The sequence below is a fragment of the Phocoena phocoena genome, chromosome 2 (assembly GCF_963924675.1).
Source record: "Phocoena phocoena chromosome 2, mPhoPho1.1, whole genome shotgun sequence".
In the NCBI taxonomy this organism is placed as follows: domain Eukaryota; kingdom Metazoa; phylum Chordata; class Mammalia; order Artiodactyla; family Phocoenidae; genus Phocoena; species Phocoena phocoena.
In genome coordinates, this window is record NC_089220.1 from 135079570 (window position 1) to 135097783 (window position 18214).

The following is an 18214-nucleotide window of genomic DNA, read 5'->3' on the forward strand; positions in this document are numbered from 1 at the left end:
ACCTATTTCCTGTGAGGAGCACAGGTTGGTGAAGAGACATTTTTAAAGCTTTGTCTTGTCTTACTTCCATCTTAATTACTTTTTGCTAATGTTATTGTTGTCAAACAACCTGCTGCTACCAGCTAAATTGTGTTAAGGTTTCTTCTTGAAGAAGTCAAGAAAGGGTTAAAGCAGAGGAGCTGCCTGCTGCTGCCAGATGGTAGTTTGAGGAGAATTGCTGGTTGACCAGTTGCTTGCCCTTTAGGCCTTCCCCTTCTCCTTTATTCTTTTAACCTTCTTGGAACCTCCAAATCTGGGAGTGGAAGAAAAGCCAGGGGAGTGGGGGCCCTAGGCCTCCCTCTCCTGGACCAGTAGTGCTTAAACACCTAAATTGAAATGAAAAAGGAAATCTTCGCTGGAAACAATGCAGCTGTTGTAAATAATTCCCGTCTTCTCTCAATTACTCAAACATCTTATTTGGAGCAGACTGTTATTTTAAGCAGACTGGAGTTGCTCACATGGAGGCTATAATAATAAAAATAATACAATGTTTTATCTATATTTTAGTAAACTTTGCTACCAACAAATGTGTAGCTCTGGATGACTCAGTATTTTTTAAGTTAGTGAAATCATAGGTTAATGAGAATTGTTGACTGTGGTAGATGTTTCCTTCCTTTTCATTTCACATGAAAAGTGGAAGTGGAAAATATAATTAAGCAAAAATATACTACGTTTTCTACAACAGATTTTGAGAGAATTTCTCAATCCCTTTTTCTTTTTCCTCTGCCTCTTCCCACATCCTGTGAGCTATATGGCAAGTGATAAAGATTTGTTAGTCTCAGACTGACCATGTCCGATCAAGAAGGAACTTCAGATACGATCTAGTGTCCAGCCCTTCTCATTTTCCAGTTCTGGAAACGCAGGTCCAAGAGTCAAACTAATTATCCCAGGATGCTCAGTGAGATAGTGGCACACTTAGGAATGGAAAGAACCTTTGATGTTCACCTTGTGCTCCTTGCAGAGACAAAACTGATCATTGGTGGGTCTTTTAGCCAGTGACATGCTACTACTTTATGTTCACTTTGGGGTACAGGACAAATGTTTTAGTAGCAGTAGACACCCCTCTCCCCGCCCCAGTGCTTGCTGTTTGACTCTTTCATATACCCACTAAGTGGTGTCCTAATTCAGAAACCTTGCTGTGAGACTTTAGATAGGGTTCTGCCTTAACTGAAACAAAAGGAGCCAAGTAGAGTTGACCCATAAGAATGCTGAAATAATTTGGGTAAGGGTTAGACCTTAAGAGTTAAATATCAAGGGAAAATTTAATTCATGAACAGAAATGCTCTAGTTAACTTCAAATGCATAAAATATTTTTATACTTCATTTCCTGGAATCCTTAAGAATATATGTTGGGCCTGTGGTATGAACAGACTTTAAGCACTTGAAGCTTCTATTGAAGAATGTAGGGCTCCTTGTTGTGGCTGGAGAGTGGGATGGAGGACACAGGAAGAAGGGAGATATAATTAATCTTGTGAATAATTACTATTGTAAGAGGTTGTAAATAATAAACATATTTTACTACAAGTTCCCAAAATTAAAGAAAAGGAGAATATTCTTAAAGTGAAAATTCATAGGTATCAGCTCTATGGTTTGGATGTAAAATGATTGGTTTCTGTGTTTCAAAATCCTAACAGAGTAACTGTTCAGTGGTTCCAGATGTTTTTGATAAAAACTTGGGATTGTCACATCAGCAGCAAAAGCACTGGACTGTAGACTCAGCCTCCTGTGGAGAGTGCTGAACAAGTCCAGAGGGGAAAGCAAAACAGACTCTTCCCCCACCCAGAGTATGTGCTCCCTACCCAGAGAATTTGTTCTCCAAGAAGGAACAGAATACTCGAGGACAATTCCAAATCCTTTTAATATGTTTATGTGTACAGAAAAAGTAGGAAGTCTCGATTTCCAGCCTGTAGCACAAAGCCAGCAGATCATCCGAAATACAGAAATTAATCTGTTTGTCTCAAAACAGTAATCTCGGCCATTTCAGACAATAGTATAACTTTGAAAGAGGTTTCTAATTATATAAACTTCTTGAGGACAGAGACCTTGTTCTTCGTTTCTTTTGTTTGCCTTTGCTGCAAGGCACAAAATATCTGTTAAATCAATATAGATTATTTAAGTCAGGAGTTACACGAGGTTGGGAATAGAAAGGCTCCGTGGTGATTAAAGCATCTGTGATCCTTAGGGAGATGCCTGGAAACCTTGGAAGCAGGAAACATTTGATTCTAATTAAAACAGAAGGGAGCAGCAGTGAGGAATAAACCATACTGAGGACAGAGGGGTGGCAGCTTTGTGTTTATATGGGGAGGAAGGAGAGTTCTAAATTATTGCTTGGTGAAAGTTCATACAGAAAAGATAATAAACTATCCTTACGATTTGTGCCCTAGACCACATAGTTTCAGAGTAGTTGTAAATCCCCGGACAGGTTCCCACCCTTTTGGTAAGCCTGAGCTAGAATTTTATTTACAACTTTCTAATCTCTCTCTAATCATCTGTTTCTACTGTTTCCCGTCATCACTCTAATGAAAAGCAACATCTGGTTCACTGTCCACGTTGGTAGCATCACAGAGCTAGGCTCACCGAGGGCGTGTGGGGAAGGGGAGGGGCTGTCTACCTCCCTGCGGTGGATGGAACAGCGTGGGACTGGGCTCAGCGGCTGCGGTGTGTTAGGTAGAGGGGGAGATGTGTACTAGCAGGATTCGCTGCCTTGCTCTCCTTTGAGCTGGTTAGCTACTTGAATGCCTGGCCAGAGGAGATGGTGACTCATCAGACCTTCTCTACCCCTTTCATAGCTCCTGGGAAGCCTCTTCACCAGCTCTGTTTGTGATATTGACAGAAATTTAAGTATTAAATCTCTTTTTTCCTTCCACTTGTGATGTCTGAGTCCCCTCATTCACACTCTAGCCAAGGACTCCTCTGGCCACTTGAGGAAAATGCCAGCTGCCTAATGCTCCTAGAAGGAGAACATCTTTGGAGTTTTCCTTTCTCCACTCTTCCCTTTTTGTCCCCCTCAGTTCCTTCTCCTCCTTTCCCTCCCAGATCATTTATGACCCAGGTAAGAAAATGAATTCTAGAACAGGTCTGCCCCTGAGAATCTTGGCTAGGGTGGGGCTGGAGGGCTCTTGGATAGTAAGAGAGCGGGCGCACAGTGGTAGAGCCACACTCTGGGCTCAATTAATGTGAGTGGTGGCTTTCAAGGGGGGAAGAAGTCCCAGCCAGGTGACTCTTCTTAGCCACACAATGTACTGACGCACGTGCCTGTCATTCTACTCCTTTCCTCTAAAATTTTCTTTAAAGTGCTGCTCTTACCACCTCCCCATCCCTCCCTTCCTCTCCGCCAAGAAAAAAAAAGCTGACCTCTTGATGATTTCTAAGCCTTGTCAGTCACTTCTGGAACCCCTTCTGGATCCTGGAAACTTAGCTCTGAAATACCGGCTAGCATTTTTCTCATATTAAATCACTGACTTGCGTTTGCCAGGGAGATGCAGTGTCTGCCTTGTGTAGTTTCAATTTCCCCAATTTCGTGGAACAGATAAGTGTGTTGAACTTGCCTGTGGTGTTTAGGATGACACCCCCTCCCTTTATTACCATACCTCCCCTGACATCAGAGCGCTTGGGGTACATCTGGAAATGCCTGACAGAGCCTTTTTCATAGGGAACAGCGTGAGGAGGAGAAAGGGGAGGAGGAGGAAACGGGTTGGAAAAGGAAGCCTTGTTTTTCCCTTCTTCGTCTGTGGATGAATCACGTTCCCACCACTGCCATTAGGTTTTCAAGCCACCGAAGCTGCTGGTGCAGGGCTGAAAGGGCAAGTAGTGACGTTCCTGAGAGGCAGGGAAAAGGGGTGAGGGGTCTGGGGTAGGGAAGGGCCAGCGCCCAAGAAGGGAGGGAGCAAGAAGGGAGGAGTGGTCTTTTTTTTTTTTTTCCCCTCCTTTCGCTCTGCTGTCATTAGATATTTTCAGCTGAAATCAGAAGCAAGCCCTACCGCCTGGCGAGCAAGAGGCTGACTAAAGACTCTTTACTTTGAACAGAATCTCAGAGCTTCAACTTTTTTTTTTTTCCTGTAAAGGAAAAATTGATTTTCCTTGTCTTTGTTTTATAAGCAAGAAGAGGATTTAATGAGAGAGTTTTTTCCTATCATCCCTTCAAATTAGAGTTGTCTTCCCTTCTTCACTCTTTCTTTTTTCCTGACAAAGTACATACTGGATTTTTATTGCCTGCTTTGGGCTACTCCACCACATGCGTCAGCCGTTATGTGTAGCCGGTTAATTCTTAATTTTTCCACTGGAGTTATCGCCAGTGATGGAAATGGTGTGTGCTTCTCTTTCGGTCAAGATCTGCCTAAGGTATAGCATCTGGAAGCATTTATTGTTCATATTATGAATTGTAAATTCATCATCCCAGTGCTCTGAAGTTGGCCAGGAAGTTCTCAGCCCGTTCAAGGAATTGGGATTCTGCTTGGTTTTCTTTAATTCATTTTTTGACCCTTTGAGGCTTTTCTACATAGAGAAGTCTGGAAGTCATAAATCCCCTCCAGCTCACGGTAAGAAATTTGGAGCTCTGGACTTGCGGGAGCGCGGTGCTCCCCCAGGTTGACAGTGGGTACGTCTCCTGCATCTTACTTCCTCTCTTCTGCATTTGGACAAAATGTATGAACGGCACAAGAGGCGCTACAGCCTATGTGACATCTCCAAGGTGGACAGGACTGTGGACGTGGTGTTGCTGAAGGTAAGGGGCCACACTCCATCCACTCCAAAGCTCTCAGGCTCTTCTGTCTCTGAATCCAGTAGCTGGATTCCCTGGCCCCCCTGTATTGGGAGAATGGCTGAGAAGTGTGCGTGTGTGAACAGTGGGGAGTGTTGGGTTGGGTTGGTGATTTTAAGGTTCTTAGCAGAATATCTGAACAGAAACAGTGGGGACTTCAGAATCAGAGCATTGAGCCACTTACTGTTTCAGTGTCATTTTACTTGCTTTAAAATGGATTCTTATGCTCAGGAGAACCTCATACACTTGAAAATCACAGACGGAGAAATTCACCTTGAGTTGCCCTTTCCTCAGATGTCTGTGTCCCTCTGTCCCTGTCATCCCCACCCCTCTCCTCCCAACCCCAGGCCCCCATCTGGGGGGGCGGGTATCTTTCTCTGTCAGTCTCTCTCCTTCTGCCTCTGTCTCTTTGTCTTTTGCCCGAGTCTTTTCTATCTGTTGTTTCTGCCGTCTCTCCTCACAGCTCTGAGGGGAAAGATAGACAGTACTTATTTCCTTTGGAAGGATCTCCGGTCAGTCTGTTTATTAAAGTGGCAGAGTGGCCCCTTTGGCTTTGTTTGACTGCTTTTCAGGTCTAGCCTTTGAATGTTAATAGCTGTATTTGTTTGTTTTCTCCCGGTAGTGATGCTGGGTGTCTAAGCAGGATGGGGGCGGAGACTCTGGATGGCTGATTGCTCACAGAAGGCATCCTTGAATCTAAAATTAGCAAGGACTCCTCCAGGCATAAGATGGGAGTCTGGGAATGTTGGACGACTCAAGGAGCACTTTTTGGAAGTTTAGCAATTTTCTGGCAAAGGCAGGGGAAATTGGAAGCCAAGCAAGTGCTTCACAGTTGCCAAAAAAACCTCAGTACCTGAACTTGTGAAGGTGTGGAGTCAGGGGAGTCCAGGCAAAGTAGTAATGTATCGCCCTGGTCAGGGAAATAGTGGAGCTCTTGTACTGATTTATCAATTCAGTGTATTACTTGAGACTCCTTAATTCTTTTCATTGGTCCATTGAGGCCAAGAAATGGCTCAGAAGGCTAGACACAGAAGTCAGTGAAATAACACTACCATGCTGGACGAGGGGCTAAGTGGAGGAGTTGTGACTGTGGAGGGAGTGGCGTCTGTCCCTCCATGATCGCTGTCAGGTGGTGGTTTGATATGCCAGGCCGAGGCTGAGAGCAGTGGGCAACTTGGCATTTTGAACTTGATCTGAGATATTATTCATTTTAGTTTCTCTGAAATGTGATTTCTGCTGTGAAATCACAGTGATGTTTTAAAATTTTTGACCCTCATGTTTGGGAGAGACTAGTTTTTAGAACCTTTATATGCTTGACTCTTTATGATTTTACCTGTCTGGGGGAAAAAGAAAGAAGGAAAAGAGGGGAGGGAGGATAGAAAATCTCAATCTGAGTATCACAAGGAGTGTGGTACATTTAAAATAGTGCTAAAATGTTCAGTGCTCTTCACTCTCATGGGGCATGAAAGCCCTCAGGAATGGGGCTAAAGTAGCACAGGCTTATTGGCCTCGTAGATGCTGTTTTACAGTTTTAACAAAACACTTTTATGTATGTTATTTTGTTTGAGACTGACTGGTCAGGCAGCAGCGGTTCCCCTGCCCCTTCATATGAAGAGATTGAGGATTCTCCTGAGCCAGGGTGAGGAACGTAAAGGACTTGAGTGATGTGATTTTTTTTCCACAAGGCCACAGCTAATAAAGGACATAATTAGGTGTTTTTTAGATGTACCTGTGTTTGTATTATTTTTTTGCACCATACGGCCCTTATGCAATGAAAGATTTTCACTTCTCAGAAAGTAAGCATTTATTACAAATAAGTAAACACACAGAGTCCTGAAAATACGCTATTTTCAGTTGGAAATGAGACGGGTGAGTTTGGTTCTGATTCTTTGCTTTGGAGACAGAGAAGGTGACATCACTGAGAGCTCTACATGAAAACTATATTAATGACCTGTTTGATGTCAGACGTGCTAGGTCCAAGGGGCGCACGGGTCTTTAAAGTCCTCGTATTGCTTAAAGACAGGCAGTAAATAGAGAAACAAAAAGTACAAATTACTGTTAGTGATTTGATAGAAATAAACAGTGTGTTCTGTGGGAATAATGGGAATCGTATTTCAGATAGAAGATCTTTCTGAGGTGCTGACATTTAAAAAAACTGTTCTCCAGAGGATAAAGAGATGCTGGAGCTATATACCAAGGGAAGGCGTTCCAGAAAGAAGGAACGGCAGATACAGAGGCCCTGAGGTAGGGAAGAATGGGCAGGGCCATTGTAATGAGAAAATACTGAGCAAGCGGGGTGGAGTCATAAGCAGGCCCTGGGAGGGCTGGGCCTTGACAGCCATGGTGAGGAGTTTGCTTTGCTTAGATATGTTACTTCTCTATTTGTTTAGATCATTCCGGCATGTGGGAGTCACTTAGGCTGCCATTATGGTAGTCCAGGCATGTTGAAATGGCTTTGTGGTCTGAAGTGGTAATAAGTGGATGGGTATGAGATACAGGCATTTAATTTTTACATCATTCCTAGTATTTGTCTCATTTTACATGTGGAAAAACAGATTCGGAGAGTCAGTAATTTTCCAAAGTTTTCACAGCTCACACATAGTAGGTAATAGGATGCAACCCCAGATCTGATTGTTTTCAAAGTTCATGTTTTTTTCTTGCTACCCTAGGTCTCTTGAGTCAACCAGTTCCTCTTATTACATGAATATGTATATCAATTTTTATTTATATATATATGTATTTTTAAGAATCTAATTTTTCTATCAGAAGAAGTCTTAGAAGTTATCACAAGCACTTTTTTCCCCAGTGCAGGAATTCGTTCTACAGTACTTTGGACAGGTGCATGATCTCATCTAAATTCATTTTGCCACACAATTTTTAGAAGACTTTTAGTCATTCAGAAGTGGTCTCCAGTTATCTTCCATTTTGAATGTGTGTCTTTAATCAGTGTTTTTGAGTATAATTGCTTTACAGTGGTGTGTTAGTTTCTGCTTTATGACAAAGTGAATCAGTTATACATATACATATGTTCCCATATGTCTTCCCTCTTGCGTCTCCCTCCCACGCTCCCTATCCCACCCCTCTAGGTGGTCACAAAGCACCGAGCTGATCTCCCTGTGCTATGCGGCTGCTTCCCACTAGCTATCTATTCTACGTTTGGTAGTGTATATATGTCCATGCCACTCCAGTGGTTTTTTTTTTTTAAATAATTATATTGGGTGTATATGCCACTTCAGTTCTCAAGTGATCATGTATATTTTCTCACTCCTTTTCTGTGGAAGATTGCTTTATTTTATAGTAAGGAGTTTGTAATTTTTTCATCTACTCACTATATCTAAACAGTGTCCCTCATTCGTACTAAATGGGCAGTAAGTTTTGTTAATTGAATGAGTTAATCTTTTAATATTCATGTTATACAAACTATACTTAATGTGCTGATGAGACGGGGGTAAGAACAGAGAGATGAATTATGACAGTCATCACAAAATTTAGATTGTGAGCCTATCCCTTTGGTATCACACATTTACAACTCCAGTCCCTCCCATTGGCATCTGAATAATTCACTGTAGATTAACTTCAAGATTCTGATCCTCTTTTATATACCCATACTTTCTTGGGCTTATTCCACATTCTGATCTGTTCCCTTTGTCAGTTCTGTACAGTTAGTTTCATGGTAGCTTTTCTGCATCAAAGCCATCTCTTAGGATTTCCCTAAGGCTGGGCACACTGGTCTTCATCCTCAGATCAGCTCTTGCTTCCCATCATCAGCCCCCAGCATCCTCTGAAATCTTACCTCCTTTCTGAATTTTTTTCTAAATAATAAGGTGTAGGTTGATAGTATCCTTTGGTCACCCATGCCGCCATCCCCCAGCCCAGTACACGCATACACACTTCTCTTCCTCACCTTATTGGTTACCCCTCTCCCCCAGTGCATATATGCCTTCTGGCTCTAATGATCAGTAAGTGGTTGGTAACTATGAATCATGTGCACAGAATGGGATAAGGAAGAATTTTAATTCTTGGCAGAGGCCCTTTGGTATCAACATGCCCATTTTCCTCAGCATCCTTCAAAAAGCTAGTATTGACCTCACAAGTTGGTGAATGATAGGACCCTTTGTCTGACGCGGTTCAGTAGCTAACTCATGAGCGCATTGAGTAAGAGACCACTCCTGACACATGAGGATACCAAGTATCAGGAACTTACTGCAAAACTAGCATACCAGAAAGAGGGGAGTTGGAATCTAGGATTAACTGCTGACTTAAACTGATTTTAGTACAGGGACCATTTCTGTTTTACTAGTTTCATTACTTTGGGTACCTGGAAAAACATTGCCTACTAATGATAACATGATTTTTCATGTTACTGATGATTTATTGAGAACTTACTTTGTCACTAGTAATTCAGAGTATCAGATGAATGGTTAAAAGATTTGCAGCCATGTTTTGCGTGCATTGAATAAAAATGTTCACGGAGGAGGATGACCCCCTCCCCATCCTTGATGTTTGGGCAGGCCACCTGACCTCATCAGTGAAAGCACAGAAGGAGTAGTTTGTCTTTAACTCCAGTGTCATTTTCCAGAGAAATACGCATCCTTTAAAACGTTTACTTGTTTTAAGACACTTCCATGCTGCTTCAAACAAAAGACATAAGGAAGCTAAGGATTGAAGACAACTATGCCTGTCTGCTCAGTTACACTCAGATTCCCTGAAAAGACTTGGACTCAAGTGTTGGCTTCCATGTCCGGATGGAGGGGTTTTTGCTTCCTTTTGTTCCAGCCTTGTAACTCTGGCTAGATCTCCTGAGACAGTTGCAGAGGAAGTAAATACAGGCAGTGGCTGGGAAGGCTGGGTGTAACCATGAGCTGTATTATTAGGATGTTCAGATATAAACAGTAGCAGAAACACTGCCAAAAACAAGAGTTCTCTCTCCACTGAAAATATGTACAACTCTATTTTCAGACTGATGGGAACGCAACTTAGGTGTGGTTTAGATAATCACAAGGGATCCCAGGCTTCGTGACAGGAATGAAAAATTACCAGGATGGGTCGACATTTCTTTTGAATTAACTTCTCTTATCCCGTGTTCCATGTGCACTATAACTCACCAGGACTTTGGATGTTCAGTACTTGTAGTGTCCATGGTCTGGTTGTTATGGAGATATAACGTGGACAAAGGACTAAGTTTGTGTTTTAGCTACAGAATCATAAATGGAGTCAGAGCCAGAAAGTGGTTTTTGGTAAGTTATTCCTCCAAAAGATGTGAATATTTAATGGCAAAATCTCTGTTTTCCTCATTTCCAACTACTTGATAAACAAAATTTCAGAATCATTTTGAACTGTTTCCTACCCATTCAATCAGTTGCCAATCCTGTATTTTGCTAATAATTCAAAGATTCCATAGGGCAAAACCTGGATAAAGGGGCTTATTATTAATCATTATCTTTGTTTTTCTCTTAAGCTCAAATTATTAGCAGTCTCAACACTGCTGTTTCTTTCTAGTCTGTCTCCTAATTCTGCTGGCGATCAGAATCTTCTTCCAAGCCTAGTCTCAGAGCTGGCTAAGAAGAGTGTCGGTAGTACAGAGAACCAGGTCATCATCCATTAATATAGAAACCTGAGTCTTAGAAGTCACCTTTTGGAAAAGAGACTAACATGAGAAGAGGTGTGTTAGCATGTATATAATCAGGGCCTGGCATTTTCTCTGGCCCATAGCAGGCACTCTGAAAATGTTTAAGGTGGAGCAACGTAGTGTGTGTGGCCTTTAAGTTATCTCATTGTGTGAGTGAGAAACAGGGGAGTTGTTGAAAAATAGCCCCAAGACCAGGGTAAATTTATCTGTCACATCAGTGATTCTGAAACTGGGCAAAAAGCGGGAGAGATGTTTTGTAATCCAGTTTATATCTTAAACAGCTTACTTATATATAATAAGCACAGTATTTTTCACACATGAATATGATCTGCTTGGTGTTGCTATTACTGTATACAGGATGTGGTTGAAAACGCTGATACATGTTTTGACATTCTTTCCACACTCCGTGCATAAGGAGTTTGTCTTCTGGTTAATGGCATTGACCATGACTGGTAGCATCTGGCCCAGATTACCAATGCTCCTTCTGACTGTGCGGCTTCTTTTCTCTAAACAAGCTCGCTTCTCTCTAACTGCTGCACACTCCCTTTTTTTGAGGGGGGAGGGGTCAGGAAAATATACAGAACATAAAATTTACCACAGTTCAGTGGCATTACGTACACTCACATTGTTGTGCAGCTATTATATCACCACTGTCCACCTCCAGAACTTTTTCATCTTTGCGAACTGAAACTCTGTACCTGTTAAACAATAACTCTTCATTTCTCCCTTCCCCCAGTCCCTGGCAACCACTATTCTGTGTTTTGGCTCTATGAATTTGACAACTCTAGGCATCTTACATAAGTGGAATCATACAGTATTTGTCCTTTTCGTGACTGGCTTATTTCACTTAGCGTAAGGTCTTCAGGGTTTATCCATGTTGTAGCATGTGTCAGAATTATCTCCTTATTTTAAGGCTGAATAACATTCCACTGCATGTATGTACTACCTTTCGTTTATCCGTTCATCTGTTGATGGCCATTTGAGTTGTTTTCCCCTTTTGTCTATTGTGAATATTGCTGCTGTGAACGTTGGTGTACGAATATCTGTTTGAGTCCCTGCTTTCATTTCTTTTGGGTGTGAACCCAGAAATGGAATTGCTGGATCATAAGGTAATTCTGTTTAAGTTTTGGAGGAACCCCCTTACTGTTTTATACAGTGACTGTGCCATTTTACATTCTCAGGAGTTTACATGCACAAAGGTTTCAGTTTCTCTGCATTCTCACCAACACTGGTTATTTTCTGGAGGTGGTTGTTGTTGTTGGTGGTGGTGGTGGTGGTGGTGGTGGTGTGTGTGTGTGTGTGTGTGTGTGTGTATGTAATAACAGCCATCCAAAGATGGGTGTGATGTGGTAGCTCACTGTGTTTTGATTTATTTTCATTTTGTTAATCCACACTCAATTTTATGCTGTTTATGTTTGTAAGAAGCCAGCTTTCCAAGCTGCTTCATCTGTAGATGTGTGTTATCTAACATGCATGCTGCCTTCAGTGTGTCTTTTCTCTTGGTGTGTTCTGCCTCTACTCTCTTACACATTCTTTTCACCTTTTACTCAAGAACAGATGAAGCCAGTTCCAACCTTCCTCTCAATAACCATAACTTTGTTTAGCCATTTGGAAGACATCTTAACACTTAAAACTCAACACAGTCAGAGAGAAGGCACCATCATCATCTCCTCTGGATTTCCTAAGTCTATTAAATTGTGGATTTTTGGTTCCTCTTTCTCTCTTATTTCTGTGGGTTCTGCCCTTTGTACCAGCTTGCTGACCTGCTGCTTCTTCTGTGCTCCAAAGGCCATGTCCCCAGTCCAGGCACACGCTGTCTCCAGACCAGAGCAGTCTGGGCCCCTCTTGACTGGTCTTGTGTGTCCTGGATGTCCCATGCTGCTTCTTTCCTCCCCACTGTCCGATTTTATCTGTACATTCCTACAGTTATTTTCCTAGTATAATACTGATTTTTTTTTCACTCCCTTGCTTATAAAATTGGGGAGAGGGGTCCACCCTGGTAGAGAACAAAGCCATATCTCCCATTATTCTTCTTTCCTCAGTTTATACTTCTGGACACTCTTGGGCTTTTCGTGCTCCTCAAAAACATCTAAGGAAAAGTCTCTGCTCTGAGTTGTAAAGCTGTGCTCCAGAACCACTGACTGGACACATACATGTGTGTTTCTGGGAAGGGTCCATGGCATCCCTCAGATTCTTGAAGGAGTCTGTGCCACCAAAGGCTGTGCACTCCAACTCTGAAGCGTCCTGACTGTTTGCTCATCCTCTTTGTCACGTGGCTGGAGTGCCCTGCCTTACCATCTCTCTCTTTTAAGCACACTTCCCCCCCCCCCCCGCCGTAGGGCTTACCTCGTATACCACCAGCTTTGTTAATAAGCTTTTCCCAAATCTCTGAGCCAGAAATGATCTTTTTTTATACTAGAGACTTCCTTACCTCTCTGGGTTTCAGGTACTAGTTTACCTATTGTATTTCACAAACTAGTCTGTTTCCCAACCTGTAGTCCCCAGTTTGTGGAGTTATTTCACGGGGTCTGATAAACCTTAGACCCATATGGTTATACGTGTGTCATTTTAAATGAACAGAGAGGTCCCTCATACTTTAAAACTGTGGGACCTATTGTGCCAGTTGTCATCAGGATCATGATCCGTCTTTCGATTGCTGTACCTTGACACTGTTCCTTGCCTAAAGTGGGTACAGTACTCCCCAAAAGCTGACTGGCCAACGTGTGAATGAATCAGCAAGATAGTTCTAGGAAGACTTGTTATGCTAGATTTCCCCATCCTTTCCTGGTGAGGAAGTCTTTGATTTACCTGAAATTTACTAATTTTCAGTATAGGTTTTACTTTCAGTGTTTGTGAATGAGTCCTAATTCCAAAGAAGGAACCGACTGGAACTGCATCATTGCCAGATTTCCTGAAGCTTTTTGTGTACTTAAAGACAGTGAGCCTTCTCAGTACATCATTGGTAATTAACTGTTAGTGATTGAAAATGCAGGCTCCTTGAAATAGACAAAGCCAAAACAAACAAAAAACATTTCTTTCAATTACAGCATTTCAATGTTCAGAATATCGGCACCCACAGTTCCATATTTTAGTTGTTGCGTTATGATAATACTTTATTTTCTAAATATTTTGGTCTAAATTGAACGTTGACTCTATTTTCCAACAAATCTTCTCCAGAGATGTTAAATGCAATTTGCCAGACTTAATCCAGTTTCATATTGCTTTAAAAAATTGTTTAAACAAAATTTGAATTCTGAGACAAAGTTAAGAATAAGAAGAGACATTTGCAGGGGTGGGGAAAGAGCGCTGGACTGGAAGTGAGGAAAACTGGGTCCTCACTCTGTCTCTAAGTGCTGTGTTACCTCCTTCGAGTCTCTTATTAAAGGGGGATGTGCCCCCATCCCCCTTTAATGGAGCTAGTAAAGGGAGGCAGAGTGATAATCCTGAAGGTTCTCCCAACTTACAGTTCTCTGTAAAATCATTGATGATAAGGAATTCAAAGATTATTCGCTAAGCATCTACCATCTACTCATTGGGAGATCCGTGGAATAAAAGATGGGATTCAGTTCTCAAGAAGCTTACAGTCTTTTGAGCAGATAAAGTTACCAGTACAATATAGTTCACACACAACTATACCATCCCCAAATCTAGCCTCAGTGAGTGTGTGGCCTCTTCTTGAAAATGGTAGTGTGCCTTCTTGTGGGACAGGAAAAAGGTCAAATCTAGGTGACAATACTTTGCAAACTTTAAAGTACCATGAATTTAGAAATATAAGGAGATGTTTTACAGTTTTAATTCTGGTATCACCTGTCTTGTTAAAATTGTTCTTTCCAAACTCACCACAAACCTCACAGTTGCCCAGTTCAGTAACTTCCTTTCAAAAATTTATCAGTTTTGACTTCTCAGCAGCAGTTGGCACTGTGGACCTACCTTCTCTTTTCAGCCCTCTGCTTCCTTAACTTCTGTGAAACTCATCTCTCTGAATTCTCCTGCCTCTACAAGGGCGTGGCAATCTCTGACCTCCCCCCTCTATATATTGTGCAATGCCTTGTATGAAGTGAAAGAGAAGAGTTGTTATTCTGGCCCAGTGTCTGTATGTCACATTTGTGACCTGGGTAGAAATGTATAAAGCATTTCAAGTATGGTTTGTCATTAGAGTATCCCATTCACTCTAATTCCCATTTCTGTTGGTCACAGCACACCTTGTCCAAGTCAGCACACATTTCAGTGCCTGATGTGTGCAAAATGCTATGGAACACTTATTTACTTAACATTTCCATGTCTCTCTCACATAAACTATGAGTTCTTTGAGGACTCAGTTCTTTTACTACTTCTGCTTTTAAGGCTTGACACAATGTTTTGATACACAGAAGGTTTTAGTACTTTTTTTTTTTAAGCCTTTATTGAATTTGTTACAGTATCGCTTCTGCTTTGTTTTGTTTTCTTTGGCCACAAGGCATGTGGGATCTTAACTCCTGGACCAGGGATCAAACCCACATCCCCTGCATTGGAAGGCAAAGTCTTAACTACTGGACTGCCAGGGAAGTCCCTATTTAGTACTTTTTTTTTTAATAAAAGAAGGAAGGAAACAAATCTGAGGGTGCTTAGCATTGTGTCTTTATAGAATCTTCCTTTCCTAGAAAGTAACCAATAGATTAAAAAATATTTTCCATTTTAAAAGAATGGAAGGTTGGAAGTATATCTCATATACTCATATGAGGTACCATTCATACCTGCTAGTTTGGCTACAACCAAAACACAGACAAGAACAGTAACAAGTGTTGGCAAGGGTGTGGAGAAATTAGAACACTCATACGTTGCTAGTGGGAATGTCAAATGGTACAGCCACTCTGGAAGTCTGGCAGTTCCTCAAAATTTTAAACATAAAGTTATCGTATGACACAGCAATTCTACTCCTAGATGTATACCCAAGAGAAATGAAACACGTCCACCAAAAACTTGTGTATGGTTATTCACAACAGGATTATTCATAACAGCCAGCAAGTGAAAACAGCTCAAATGTCCATCAGCTGAAGAATAAATAAATAAAATGTGGGCATGTCTATACAGTGGAACATTATTTGGCAGTAAGATTAAGTACTAATACATGCTAAGACACGGATGAACCTTGAAAGCCTCTTGCTAAGTGAAAGAAGCCAGTCACCAAAGACCTCATAATGTACAATTCCATTTATATGAAATGTCCAGAGCAGACAAATCCATAGAGACAGAAAGTAGGTTACTGATTGCCTAGAACTGGGTTTGGGGTGGGGTGTGACTGCTACTCAGTTTCTTTTTGGTGCCATGAAAGTATTCTAAAATTAATTAGTGGTGATGCTTACACAACTCTGTTAAATGGGTGAGTTTTAGAGTATATGAATTACATTTCAATAAAGGTCTTAAAATGCAAAATTACACACACACATACACACACACAATGCAGTGTGGTGTCCTGGATTGGATCCTGGAACAGTAAAGAAGATTATTGGAAAAATGAATGAAATCCAAAGTCTGTAATTTAATTAATAGTAGTGTACCAGTGTTGGTTTCTTAGTATTGACAAATGTACTGTGATTATGTAACATCGAAGAAACTGGTGAGACCCTGTGTATGAGAACTCTGTACTATCCACGTTTATAAAAATTAAATTTTTAAAAAAGTAACACAGTCATTAAAGAAAATTCAGGAAGCTATAGAAAAATCAAAACGGATATTAGTTGTCTCTTTATCATTATTCAAGCATAACCACTCAGTGAAAAATTGAATCAGATTAGAGTTTTTCACCACATAGGTGTGATCATATTGAGAGATTTTTGGCTGCCACTGTGTTTAAGTGTTTTAATACTGTTTAATATAGACTAATTTGTCAAAGTGTGATGGGTCTGAGATTTTACCCTGCTTGTAAGGTACCAGGTTAGCCTGACAATTTCATGGCTGCTGGCTGAAGTCATGGAACTCCTGGGTCAGAGACAGATGAATTTATTACTCATCGTTCAGAAAGCACCATGAACATCAGCTTAGCTTCTCGTTGGTTCTTCTTGCTTCCCTAGTCTCACGGGAGCAATACGGAGGGGCCCAGGTAGATGCTCTGTCACAGCTGAGGAACCCCAACGTTAGGAAACCGGAATTTTTACATTGGGCAGTAAGCCTACCTGACGTTTGCTCTGATTCAACACATCTGCCCTTTGCTTCAGAAAGAAGCAATATCTCTATCTTCCAAGGCTGTTTGATACATAGACATTCTTGAAAAGGTAGTCTAGAACAAAAGGACAGTCAGTGTCCTTTGCTCACAAGACATGCAGAAAAAGGGGAGACCCATGGGGAATTGCCTCCCACCGCTAATACGTTCTCATCCTTGTTATTCAGAAATTAGTGTATTTAGTTAGAGGTTTGATTTAATTTTAATTTCTTTCAGTATTATTTTACTTATTATTTTAAGTAATACTCTTAAATATTTTTTTGTTAAATAATACATTATTTTAAATAAATATTTATGGATTATTTACATTATATGTTATTTTGCAAAATGTATAACTCACTTTCTGTAACAAATGCCTAAAATTACATGAAAAGTGTAGAGTATTAGTCCCTCAAATATTGAAGGCAAGAATGTTCGGTTTACTTATTGGCTATGGAATGATGTGTGAAAAGGTGACGAAAAACATTCTCAGGTAAAGAATTTTAACAAAGTTTCCTAAAATGTTGACTGAAGAGGTGTTGAAGATCATGGAAGGGGAGAGAGCAAAGTCCTGATAATGCAGAGCGGCTTGGCATTCTTTGCTGTTTAAAGGAACTGCTTTTTTATTTCTGTTACCTATTTAAATTTGTTGCTCTATTCATGGAGCAAAAGTACAGCAATTCTGGACTCTTGCTTTTCCTGTTAACAGAGAAACTTACTTCACTGGAAGTGAACTTTGGCTCATTTCAAATGAGATGCAGTTCACAGTAAGAAAATCCTTCTCTAAATGGAAGATTTTTTTGTTTTTAAAGAAAATTTGCTGTTTCAGTTCTTTGAAAGTTGTGGATAGGGTTTGTTAACATTACTGAATTTGAGGTTTCTTCCTTAGGCACATTCAAATTGCATTTTGAAAGGGGATATTTTGCATAATCTCAGGGAACCTGCTGGAGGTTTTCTTTTCCATTCAAGATAACTTTCAAATTTTGGGCATCATTTTGTAACAGATCAGGAATTGAAACATTGATGGCCCCTGGTCCCCACCTCCTCTCCTCTCTAAGGGTGAAAGAGCTGAAATGAGCGAATGATTTGGTGTTTTGTTTCATGGTTATTTGCAAGCAGCCTAATTCCTTGCATTTCTTCTTTGTCACACAGTTGTAATTTGACAGAATGTCCCATAGCTTTCTACCTTATCCCACATAGCATACTTAGTAAAACTGTTGGTCCTTCTCACCAATATAGTTTAGTATCTTCTCACCAAAGATCAGAAATTTACCAGTAGGTACACATGATATTGTAGAAACCGTTAAGTAAAATCATCTTTGAGCATAATAAATATTCAACTACTTGGTAATTTGTTTGGATACTCCTACTTGTATTGTTTAGAATCCACTGACTGTTTCAGTGTTAATGAAACTAGAGGATTATAATGTTAAGGTGTGTGGGAGTGGTAAAAACTGAAATGTAGTATTATACTTCTCTTTTGGGGGTACATTTTTTCAGTTTTACTGCGATATAATTTATATACAATAAAACTCACCAATTTAAGTTCACAGTTTGATGAGTTTTGACAAATGTTTGAATTGTGTAGTCACTGCCACAGTCATGATAG

At 40.8% G+C, this 18214-nt stretch overlaps 1 protein-coding gene across 1 annotated transcript in view; it reads left to right on the forward strand.

Annotated features, from left to right (window-relative positions):
- Nucleotides 1-4681: 4681 nt before the first annotated feature.
- The window catches only part of AKAP13 (A-kinase anchoring protein 13), a 111421-nt gene continuing 97888 nt past the window's right edge, over nucleotides 4682-18214 (forward strand). Inside the window, exon 1 of the mRNA XM_065872946.1 lies at nucleotides 4682-4762. Within this exon, the coding sequence (XP_065729018.1) occupies nucleotides 4682-4762 (81 nt within the window). The remainder of the gene's footprint in view (nucleotides 4763-18214) is intronic.